The following is a 12,744-nucleotide window of genomic DNA, read 5'->3' on the forward strand; positions in this document are numbered from 1 at the left end:
TGGAATATTGTGAGCAGTTTTAGATTTTTTTTTGATTTAGAGATACAGCGCGGAAACAGGCCCTTCAGCCCACCGGGTCCGCGCCGCCCAGCGATCCCCGCACACTAACACTATCCTACACCCACTAGGGACAATTTTTACATTTGCCCAGCCAATTAACCTACATACCTGTACGTCTTTGGAGTGTGGGAGGAAACCGAAGATCTCGGAGAAAACCCACGCAGGTCACGGGGAGAACGTACAAACTCCGTACAGACGGCGCCTATAGACAGGATCGAACCTGAGTCTCTGAGGCTGCATTCGCTGTAAGGCAGCAACTCTACTGCTGCACCACCGTGCCACTCTCATATCTCATTTGGGTCTCATATCTGAGGAAGGACGTGCTGGCATTGGAGAGGGACCAGAGGATGTTTACGAGAATGGTCCCGGGGACGATCGGTTTGACGTATGAGGAGTGTTTGATGGCTCTGGGTCTGTACTCGCTGAAGGGTAAGGGGGGAATCTCACTCTCAGAACTCTCATCAGAGAGAGGAGGATTTCTCGTTTCCCTTGTGAAGAGGTTCTCCTCCTCTCTCTCTGGCGAGTTCTGCATTATTTCTCCTTTCCCTTATCCCTAACCAGTCTGAAGACTTGAGAATGGAGATTTTGAAGTGTAAATCATGAAGGTGGGGGGTTACATTTTGAGACTGTTGGTGGAGATTAACTTTTGTTTATTTGGGGTGGGTGGGTTAAAGTTGTTTAGTGGGGGTGAGGTCTTGTTTCAATCCTGGAGTGAGCAGCTCAGGTTTGTATCATTGTGGGAGGGTTCCTGAGCTTTGCTCACTGTGGGCAAGAGGCAGTCAACAGCTCTTGGCCCATCATTACACTTCTCTATACAACTCCCATTCACCTGCACTTCTCCATAGCTTTCTATACCTTAGTGTCATAGATCCATACTACATAGAAACAGGCCCATCAGCCCAACTTGTCTATGGTGACCAAAGTGCACCATCTAAGCTAGTCTCACTTGCCCATGTTTCACCCATATCTCTCTAAATCATTCCTGCCCATAACCTGTTCAAGTGTCTTTCAAATGTTGTTCTCATACCTGCCTCAAATCCTCCATCTGGCAGCTTGTTCCACATAAACACCACCCACTGTGTGGAAAAATTGCACTTCAGGTTCCTACTAAATCTTTCCCTCTCACCTATCTGTCTCCCCCACCTCATTGGGCAGTGTATCCAAGACTCCAACCACCATATGGGTGATAATTAATCCCTCTCAGATCCTCTCTAAACTTCCTGCCTCTCATGTTACAACTAAGGCCTAGTTTTAGACAGTCCCCAAAAGGGGTTCTCACTCTAGATTCCTATATTTTCCCTTTTCTATCCCAATCTTAATTTTGTATCCCCTAATAATATTTGGATTGTTGAGGTGTCCTTTGTACTGTGGGGTGTGGTTTGGACAGGTGTGTGTGCAGTTCTGGTTCTTGAATGGGGGTGAGGGAGAGTTGATTTGTGTCATTGCTGGTGGGGGCCAGGGGCTGAACCATTGGCAGTGACAGCTCTCCAACGTGCCTTGTTGGGGATGGTGCCAGGACCCACTGGGTTTGAGTCATTTGGCAGAAGAATGTTATTGCAATCATTTAGTTGGGGTGAGTGGAGAGTGAAAATTGAAGTATTAATAATTAAGGTGGGGGCTGAAGTTTATATGACTGTCAGTGGGCATTGTATAGAGTCATAGAGTCATAGAGTCCTACAGCACAGAAAGAGGCCCTTCGGCCCATCGTGTCCGTGCCGCCGTTACCAAACACAGTCTAATTTTAATCCCATTTTCCCGCATTTGGACCGTAGCCCTGAATGTTGTAGCATTTCAAGTGCCCATCCAAATGTCTCTTAAACGTTGTGAGTGTTCCCGCCTCCACCACCACCCCAGGCAGTGAGTTCCAGACTCCAACCACCCTCTGGGTGAAAAAGTTCTTTCTCACATCCCCACGAAACCTCCCTCCCCTTACCCTCGTTGTTGAACCTTCCACCAGTGGAAGAAGTTCCCCGCCATCTACCTTATCTATGCCCCTCATGATCTTGTACACCTTGATCATGTCCCCTCTCAGCCTTCTCTGCTCCAGGGAAAACAACCCCAGTCTGCTCAGTCTCTCCGAGGCCCTTCATCCCTGGCAGCATCCTGGTGAATCTCCTCTGCACCCTCTCCAAAGCTATCACATCCTTTCTATAATGTGGTGACCAGAACTGTACACAATACTCCAGCTGTGGCCTCACCAGTGTTCTGTACAATTCCATCATTACCCCCCTACTTTTATATTCGATGCCCCGGCTAATGAAGGCCAGTAACCCATATGCCTTTTTAACCACCCTGTCCACCTGTCCTGCTGCCTTCAAGGACTTGTGTACCTGTACTCCAAGGTCCCTCTGTACCCCTGTCTTCCCTAGGGTCCTTCCATTCATGGTGTACTCCCTCTCCAAGTTATTTCTGCCAAAGTGCATCACCTCGCACTTTTCAGGATTAAATTCCATCTGCCACTGCTCCGCCCATCTGACCATCTCATCTATATCTTCCTGCAGCTTGCAGATCCCTTCCTCGCTATTCACCACCCCCCCTAACTTTGTGTCATCTGCAAACTTGCTGATCATGCCCATAGAAACCTTCTTTGCATAGAAACAAGGAACTACAGATGCTGCTTTATACCAAAGATAGACACAAAGTGCTGGAGTAACTCAGCGGGTCAGGCAGCAACTCTGGAGAAAAAAGTTGGGTTATGTTTCGGCCCAGACACGGTTGACGAAGGGTCCTGACTCGAAACGTCACTCATCCTTTTTCTCCGGAGATGCTGCCTGACCCGCTGAGTTACTCCAGCACTCTGTGAAACGTCGCCTATCCATGTTCTCCACAGATGCTGCCTGACCCGCTGAGTTACTCCAGCACTCTGTGAAATGTCACCTATCCATGTTCTCCACAGATGCTGCCTGACCCGCTGAGTTACTCCAGCACTCTGTGAAACGTCACCTATCCATGTTCTCCACAGATGCTGCCTGACCCGCTGAGTTACTCCAGCACTTTGTGTCTATATTTGTCATTTGTATAATTGTGGTCACTGATATACAAATCAGAGAATTCCTGAAGGTGGCAGCAGATCTCAATAAGATGGTAAAGAAAGCCTATTGGATACTTGCTTTCATTAGCCAGCGCCCAGAATAAAGAGTCGAATCCATAGTCATGTGCACGTACACTGAGATACAAGGAGGTACAAGGAAGTACAAGGAGGTACAATGAGGTACAAGGAGGTACACTGAGGTACAAGGAGGTACACTGAGGTACAAGGAGGTACACTGAGGTACAAGGAGGTACACTGAGGTACAAGGAAGTACAAGGAGGTACAATGAGGTACACTGAGGTACACTGAGGTACAAGGAGGTACAAGGAGGTACAAGGAGGTACAAGGAGGTACAATGAGGTACACTGAGGTACAATGAGGTACACTGAGGTACAAGGAGGTACACTGAGGTACAATGAGGTACACTGAGGTACAAGGAGGTACAATGACGTATAATGGAAATCTTGCTTGCTTGCTAACAGGCACATAGATTCAGACAAACATACTAGAACATAAATTATGCATAAAGCACACATTAAAATTCTACAAGACAGTAAAAGGAAATAAGGACTTCCACAAAAAGAAATCATGTTAGTAGTGCAACAACACATTAAAATAAAACGTCCATGGTAGTACATAGTGTCATACAGCACGGAAACAGCCCCTTCAGCCCAACTTGTCCATGCTGAACAAAATGCCCCATCTAAGCTAGTCCTATTTGCCTGCATTTTACCCGTATCCCTCTAAACCTTCCCTCTCCATGTACCTGTCCAAGTGTACTTTAAATGTTGTTATTGTAACTGGCTCAACTACCTCCTTTAGCAGATCATTCCATATACCCACTACCCTCAGGTCCCTACTAAATCTTTCCTCTCCCAGCTGTGGTCAATAGTGTTCCATTGTTGGGGTAGGATTGCACTTACGTAGGTCGATTCAAGAACCTGATAATTGTAGTGAAGTAGCTGCTCTTGAACCTGCTGGTGTGGAACCAAAAACGAGAGGGCTTAGGTTTAAGGCAAGAAGGGAAAGTTTTAAATTGGACTGGAGCTACACCCAATGAAAACTCCTCACAAATGGCATTGGTTATCAGGACTGGACAACACTCACCATCATTCCCCAACTAATCAATAGTAGCCCAACTCACCGCTCAGCCTACTATGCACAGGATATGTGGCAGAAATTGTCTCCCCACTCAAAGATCCTCCTCAGGTAGACACAAAATGCTGGCATAACTCAGCGGGACAGGCAGCATCTCTGGAGAGAAGGAATGGGTGACGTTTCAGGTCGAGACCCTTCAAAGCCTCAGCCTTTCATTCTCTCCAGAGATGCTGCCTGTCTCACTGAGTTACTCCAGCATTTTGTGTCTATCTTTAATATATAAACCAGCATCTGCAGTTCCTTCCTACAAAGATATTCCTGTCTTTCTTCATCTAAATCTATTAGCATAACCCTCTATCTCCTTCTCTGTCATATGTTCATAGGTAAGGGAAATGAGTCGGGAAGTCATTTTGCAGCTTTCTAGGACATTGGTCAGGTTGTATATGGAGTATTGTGTGTAGTTCTGGTTTCCCCATTACAGGGAGATGTGGAAGCTTTGGAGAGGGTGCAGAAGAGCTTTACAGAATGTTTCCTGGAATAGAGAGGATGAACTTTAAAGAGAGATTGCACAAATTTGGACTATTTTTTCCAGAGCATTGGAGGCTGACGGGAGGCGTGATAGAAGTATATAAAATGATGAGAGGCACGGATGATATGGACAGCCAGATGTTCTTCCCATGGTGGAAGTGCCAAGGAATAGAGGGCGTAGCTGGAAGGTGAGAGTTAAAGGAGATGTGCAGGGCAAGTTGTTTTACACAGAGGATGGTGGGTGCCTTGGAATGTGCTGTCAGAGGGGGTTGATAATGAAATAAGAGGCATTGGATATACAGGGTATGAGGGATATGGACCACGTGCAGGCAGAAGAAATTAGCTTGACTTGGCATCATGCCTGTGGAATTCTCTGCCTCAGAGGGCAGTGGAGGCCAATTCTCTGAATGCATTCAAGAGAGAGCTAGATAGAGCAGGGGGTATGGGGAGAAGGCAGGAACGGGGTACTGATTGAGAATGATCAGCCATGATCACATTGAATGGCGGTGCTGGCTCGAAGGGCCGAATGGCCTCCTCCTGCACCTATTGCCTATTGTCTACTGTCTATTGTCTGGCACAGACAGTATCAGCAGAAGGGCCTGTTTCTGTACTGTGCTGTTCCAAGCTTTCGATGATAGTAAAAGAAAATATAAGAAAATAACTGCAGATGCTGGTACAAATCGATTTATTCACAAAATGCTGGAGTAACTCAGCAGGTCAGGCAGCATCTTGGGAGAGAAGGAATGGGTGACGTTTCGGGTCGAGACCCTTCTTCAGACTGATGTCAGGGGGGCGGGACAAAGGAAGGATATAGGTGGAGACAGGAAGATAGAGGGAGATCTGGGAAGGAGGAGGGGAAGGGAGGGACAGAGGAACTATCTAAAGTTGGAGAAGTCGATGTTCATACTGCTGGGCTGCAAACTGCCCAGGCGAAATATGAGGTGCTGTTCCTCCAATTTCCGGTGGACCTCACTATGGCACTGGAGGAGGCCCATGACAGAAAGGTCAGACTGGGAATGGCACTTTCCCCTTGCAACCGCACGAGATGCAACACCTGTCCCTTTACCTCCCCCCTCAACTCCATCCAAGGACCCAAACAGTCTTTCCAGGTGAGACAAAGGTTCACCTGCACCTCCTCCAACCTCATCTATTGCATCCGCTGCTCTAGATGTCAACTTATTTACATCGGCGAAACCAAGCGCAGGCTTGGCGATCGCTTCGCTGAACACCTGTGCTTGGTCCGCATTAACCAAACTGATCTCCCGGTGGCCGAGCACTTCAACTCCCCCTCCCATTCCCAGTCTGACCTTTCTGTCATGGGCCTCCTCCAGTGCCATAGTGAGGCCCACCGGAAATTGGAGGAACAGCACCTCATATTTCGCCTGGGCAGTTTGCAGCCCAGCGGTATGAACATCGACTTCTCCAACTTTAGATAGTTCCTCTGTCCCTCCCTTCCCCTCCTCCTTCCCAGATCTCCCTCTATCTTCCTGTCTTGTTTCGATGATAGTAATGTGGACAATTGGTCCATGCAAAGTGAAAGTGAAAACTCATGAGTTAGTAGGAGCTAGATACTAGGGTACAAAATTTCCATAGCATGGTGTAGGAAAATAACTGCAGATGCTGGTACAAATCGAAGGTATCACAAAATGCTGGAATAACTCAGCGGGTCAGGCAGCATCTCAGGAGAGAAGGAATGGGTGAAGTTTCGGGTCGAGACCCTTCTTCAGACTGGAGAAGGGTCTCGGCCCTGAAACGACACCCATTCCTTCTCTCCTGGGATGCTGCCTCACCTGCTGAGTTACTCCAGCATTTTGTGATACCTTCCGTAGCATGGTCATCGATGTAATTATGTGAAAACTGAAGTTCCAACAAAGAATCCATCCCTAAAATATTAATTTTCATTTCTCTTTTCAACTACTGATGCAATTCCTAAGCTTTTATTTCAGATTTTTGCTAGCTAAATTTAAGATAAAGTACGGCCACATCATTTGCAACAATCATCCATTCAGAATTACACCCAAAATTACGATTCTTACATATTTAAATATTTGCAAGATGAACTACTCTGCACAATATTTGGCACTGGCTTTGAAAGAGTTAAATGCTGAGTTGACATTGCCAGCTCAAGCCAATGACCAGGGTGCAGATTCATGTAAGTACTTTTAGTTTGGAGCAGTGTCGTGTCCCACTGCAGCAGGTGTTGACTTGTCAGAGTTGTATTAACTTTCCTCTGTCTTGCATGCAAGGGCATTTGATCATATCAGGACAACGGAAGCCTCTTAGATTGTCACTGCTGGTAAGAACCATTTTTAAATAGGGGAGCGGCAGAATTGTTTGGGAGAATGTACATGCTCTGGAACAGAGATTGAAGGACAACGCAGAACACAGTATTTCGCCCGTGTAAATCTCCCTTTCAACCCCCCCTTCCTGGTAGTTGTTGAGCAGCACAGATAAATCATTTAAACTTTCCTTTATCTCTATTGGTTATTGTGGATCCTCCTACTTCACTAATTTTCTGTCAAACGTTGAACTTGCGGAAGGAAGTGAGCATGTGTCAACTTGAGCAGAGACTTTGAAGAAAATAGAGTTTGTTGGAAAATAGGGCAGAATAAACACTCTGTCGTAACTCTGTCCTCCCCCACCACCCCCTGTCTGTGGGCAACAACACTGGGCAAGTTCTCAAGGAGCTGGCTTCATTCAGAGGCAGTGGCAAATGGGAAGCCTGGCGGGTAAGTTCACAAACTTTACTTCAAACCTGATCGAATCAGTGAGTTCATGCAAAAGCAAGGCCTGGTTGCTATAGATGGCTTAGTTGGCTTGCTTATTTTAGGAAGTCTCAGCTTAAATACTGTTTGTGGAGTCTTTTATCAATGTTAATAAGACACATCTCATCCAATCCCTTGTGGACTAAACACAGACGATGTTAGATGTAAAAATAGAATTAATTTGTGTTCAAGTTGGCTTATTGCAAACAGAGGCATTCTCCACGCCACTTTTCACCACGCATGTGGGTTAATTTTTTGAGACAGGTGGTCCCGATGTGTAGGCGTCTTGTCAGGAGGCTCCGGCTCAGTAAATCCCCGTGTACCACAGTCAGACCTGAAACAAGTCCTTGCTATTCAAGTACTTCTCCAACACATAATGGTCAAATATTATGTCTTAATTACAGAGCACAATCCAGTTTCTGCCTGGGATTCTCAGTTAAATATTTTCTGTGTTTCTTAAAATTCTCAAGCATAAAGACAACGTTATCAAACTAAAAATGACATGTTATTGAAATCAGACATTTAATTAATATTTTGACACAATGATTAGAAATGCCCATTGTAAAAAAAAACCCCACTTAATCTATTCCTCAGACCAAGAAAATATAACTAACACAGTAACCAATAACCAACCTTATCTTTACTGCATTTGCAACCAAGTGCAACTTTAACTTGTTCTGGTACTCATTCATTCATGGTGATGCTGAAGCAATGGACAGAAATGGAGGCTACCTTCAGCAGGAAGTGAAATGACACCTTGTTAACACCAAACAAGAGGTGGTGTAGACTGAAATAAGTTGTTTTTTTTACAATCTCCTATCATCTATAAAGGGGTGTGATTTTACATTATTTTATATTGTGGGAAGTGGTGTTATTACCAGTACAATTGCAATATTTTACCTTGATAGAGGTACATGCTTAAAGTCACGGTACCTCAACAATGAAAACTTTATTGCCCCCATTCCTAAAACAGGTCCACATTCTCAATCAAGTGAGCAGCACTTTTTACTTCTAATGCCAGAATCAAAAAGTCACTCCCCATTGTTGGTGATGATGCAAGCACAAACAAAGGCCCAAATACCCAACATTCATTAAATCTTCATAAAGCATAGACTTTACATACTTGTATCAGCACGTATTCGAGTCTCTAACTTACAATTATATTATTGATCAATAAGATTAAAATGCAACGCCAACGAAACACAATAATGAGAATATAAATATTAGTGGTAAGTATAAAGATAACATAAAAGGCAGAACTCTTAAAATAAAACTTAGGGGCATTTTTTAATAGAGGGTGTTATAATAATTTTTGAGGAGATGGAAACTGAAAGGCAATTGCACAGACTGATGAATCAGTAACAACAAGGCAGAGACTCTGAGTTAACAATAAATAAACAACAGTTAGTGGAATTTGCTCTGGAGGAACGGAATGTTTCATCACAAAATGCTATTGCAGCAAAGGTTGACATCATTTGAACAAAAACTGGATAAATATTTGAAATGAAAGAATACCGCAAGGTAAGGGGCAAGGCCATGGAGGCAGATAGGACGAGAACAGAGGTCACCTGGTGAAGAAAGTGCAAGGAATTCTCTGCTGTAAGTTTTATCAGGACATTATTTGAAGTAATTCCTGAAGAAAATTGATGATATAATATTTTTATTTGAGCATTCCGTACCACAATTAAATTAATTCTATAGCTTGTATTTTTAATTTACTACAACTTTACACTATCTAGCACTAACTCTTTATGTTAAAATAAAAACTGTTCAATACAATGTCAACAAGATAAACTCTGCCAGATATGGTCTTAATACTTAAGATCCAATGTTGCCTTTCTGTGACCTGTACTTGGATTTCTTTACTGAGCATTTAATAATATTACAAACCATTCATCAACGAAAATGTTCCCATTCCTTTAAAGCATAGTAGATTTCTATATTGCAGTTTTGATTGCATTTCTTAAATACTTATTTGGCAGGACATCAGGACAACCTAAGGATGTAAAATATATTATGCAAGTTATTATTTAACCAAAAATAACTTTCTTTTAGTTATTTTTGGGCGGCATGGTAGCGCAGCGGTATTGCTGCCTTACAGCGCTTGCAGCGCCAGAGACCCGGGTTCGATCCCGACTACGGTGCTGTCTGTATGGAGTTTGTACATTCTCCCCATGAGCGCATGGGTTTTCTCCGAGATCTTCGGTTTCCTCCCGCACTCCAAAGATGTACAGGTTTGTAGGTTAATTGGCTTGGTGTATGCGTAAATTGTCCTTAGTAATAGGAATGTGTTAGTGTGCGGACTCGGTAGGCCGAAGGGACCCGATTCTGCACTGTGTCTCCAAACTAAGCTAGTTTAGTTTAGCTTATTGTCACGTATACCGAGGTACAGTGAAAAGCTTTTGTCGGGCGCTATCCAGTCAGCAGAAAGACAATGACTTTTACTTAACTATTTTACTGGCATTATTAATCTCCACATTATTTGTGACGTCTTTCTGTGCAGTTCGGACCCAACCTGCAGTCAAATGCTGGAACTCATTTTGTGCTAGTCATACATTAATTTTAAATTGAAATATTCATCGACTGCTGTAAAATGTGTTTGAAAGAGCAGATGTTTAGGTGCTGTAAAGTTGGGACTGAGCTTTGTGGTGCATCTATGTAGCACTAGACACAAAGTCACTTCATATGTTCCATTTACTGAGCAAATAAATAAAATAGCTGTGTGTCCTCCCAATGCTATTTTCTTCAGATTATATATAGGTACCATCAGCCATTGCCTTAAGAAGGGAGTTATTTAACCACAAGGTCAGGAGAAATGTGGCCTATATCTTGACTTGCACTAAATAGAACAATTTACACTCAAATGTCATTCACTGCGAACTCGTACAACAATGTGATAGTTGTCCTTCATCAGTCTCCTCATAGAATGGTGGATCTTTAAAGTACTTCAGCCCACCTTATCCACACCGACCAAGTTGACATACTGGGCTTGCGCCATTTACTCATCGTCCTTTAAACCCTTTTTATCCATAGATTTGTTCAAATGTCTTAATTGTATTTGCTCTATAATTTTATCTGGCAGCTAAATTCCAGATACGCAATGAAAACGTTGCCACTGATGCCCCTCTTAAACCTTACCCCACTGAATAATGAAAGGCCTCACTAGAGTAGACGTGAAGGGGATGTTTCCACTAGTCGGAGAGTCTAGGGCCAGTGAGCACAGTCTCAGAATAAAAAGACGTAAAGAAAGGAAATGGGGAGGACGTTCTTTAGCCAGAGGGTGGTGAATCTGTGGATTCAGTGCCACAGATGGCTGTGGAGGCCGACCTTGGGTATTTTTCAAGCAGAGATTGACTGGATCATGATTAGTAAGGGTGTCAAAAGTTAGGGGGAGAAAGCAGGAGAATGGGGTTGTGAGGGAAAGATAGATCAACCAAGGTTGAATGGCGGCATAGACTCGATGAGCTGAATGGCCAAATTCTGCCCCTATGACTTATGAACTTATGAACTCTCCCCTTAGGTTTAGGTCCTCACGTTCTAGAGCCCCGTGCCCTTAGAATCCTCTACTCTGTGAGCTTCCATTTTATCCATGCTTATTATTATTATTATGGAGATCTTATTACTAGAACCTGTGCAAAATCTTAAAATGTGAGAATTTTTGGCAACATTTATGCAACCATAATTCAGGACAAATTGAAACATTTACCAGTCATTTTGCAATAATTGAAATTATATTTTTTTGCAGATCATCATGGCAAATAGCTGGCTGCGACTTTGCAGAATCCATTGAAATTAGCAACGGATCTGTTGCAACTTCCCTTTAATATTTGAAGATGGATCATTTTGATTTCCTGATTGACATGGAACAAACATCTTGCTCAAAAGGTTTAGACGCTGCAGAAGGCGATGACAACATTGATGAAGACAATGGAATCAGTGCACAAGATGTAGCTCCTCTCCATAGCGATAACTCCGACTTATTAAGGTTTTCAGAGCCAAGGACACAAGATGACGATACACTCTTTGCAAGAAACCTATTTCAGATCTCAGCCGATCTGGGTAATGAAATGGAGCCAGGTGACATCAGCTATGCGGATAATGTTGATGAAGAACATAAGAACTATAATGTTATTGCCGAAAGTTCAATCTTGAGTTTTAGTTTGGAAAATTCAGATCTGAATGAGAATTCAGATTCTGGACAAATTGAAACGTTTTCTACTGAGCAAACAAATATTGTGTTTATTGGGGATGTCGAAGACAAATTAGATGCTTCTAATCGATCAGAAAGCACAAGTTCATTGGAAAGTAACGGATCTACACCATGGGTACAAGCTGTATTACTGACCAAAAGGACCAATGAAACTGGAAGCTGTTCTGAAGAAAGTACTGAATGTCTATTTAATGCTTCTGATGGGATGACTATCGAGAGCCGTGGTCTGGCAGAGCCTTTAACGCCATCTATCCATGAGGAAACTGATGAAGAAATGCTGAGGGATAGATCTGAGGATTTTGCCCAAATGTCTGATACAGCCACGACTCCTGATGAAATGATTATGGATCCATCAGATGTTATTTTTTTGCAACAAGAAATTTGGCATCAGAACCAAGCGTTTATTCCAATTTTGACCACAGATATTGCCACAAGTGAGGAGGAGTTAGGTGAAAGGAGTAACGCGGATCCAGTGGTGATGCCCATGAACTGTGAGCCATCGGGCAGTGAACTGAAAATCCACATGGTCGAGGAAGTAATTGCAGAGAGTTGCTGTTTAATCAGCACAGATGATTCTGTATCCACGTTACCATCATACACTCCTTCAGTGCACAAGGAGCTGGTGGAATGGAACAACCAACTAACACAGAGTGAGGTAATGGAATCTTTTTATAATTGGAGGTATCGAGATGGACATTGACCACTGAGGTCCCCATCAAACCTGAACTCAGCCCTCAGTTTCACATGTTGTTTCATGGTATTATATCTCTGGTGATATTGGACCAAAGTATAGTGGGAATTGAAGTATAGTTCGGCACGGTAGCGCAGCGGTAGAGTTGCTGCTTTACAGCGAATGCAGCGCCGGAGACTCAGGTTCGATCCTGACTACGGGTGCTGCATTGTAAGGAGTTTGTACGTTCTCCCCGTGACCTGCGTGGGTTTTCTCCGAGATCTTCGGTTTCCTCCCACACTCCAAAGACGTACAGGTATGTAGGTTAATTGGCTGGGTAAATGTAAAAATTGTCCCTAGTGGGTGTAGGATAGTGTTAATG

At 43.7% G+C, this 12,744-nt stretch overlaps 1 protein-coding gene across 1 annotated transcript in view; it reads left to right on the plus strand.

Moving 5' to 3' along the window:
- Positions 1-7,319: 7,319 nt before the first annotated feature.
- Positions 7,320-12,744, plus strand: part of LOC144590998 (uncharacterized) — a 41,469-nt gene continuing 36,044 nt past the window's right edge. The window contains exons 1-2 of the mRNA XM_078395346.1: positions 7,320-7,446; positions 11,228-12,347. Coding sequence (XP_078251472.1) covers positions 11,316-12,347 — 1,032 coding nt within the window. The 5' untranslated portion in view covers positions 7,320-7,446; positions 11,228-11,315. The remainder of the gene's footprint in view (positions 7,447-11,227; positions 12,348-12,744) is intronic.

This window comes from Rhinoraja longicauda, unplaced genomic scaffold (assembly GCF_053455715.1).
Source record: "Rhinoraja longicauda isolate Sanriku21f unplaced genomic scaffold, sRhiLon1.1 Scf000457, whole genome shotgun sequence".
NCBI lineage: Eukaryota > Metazoa > Chordata > Chondrichthyes > Rajiformes > Arhynchobatidae > Rhinoraja > Rhinoraja longicauda.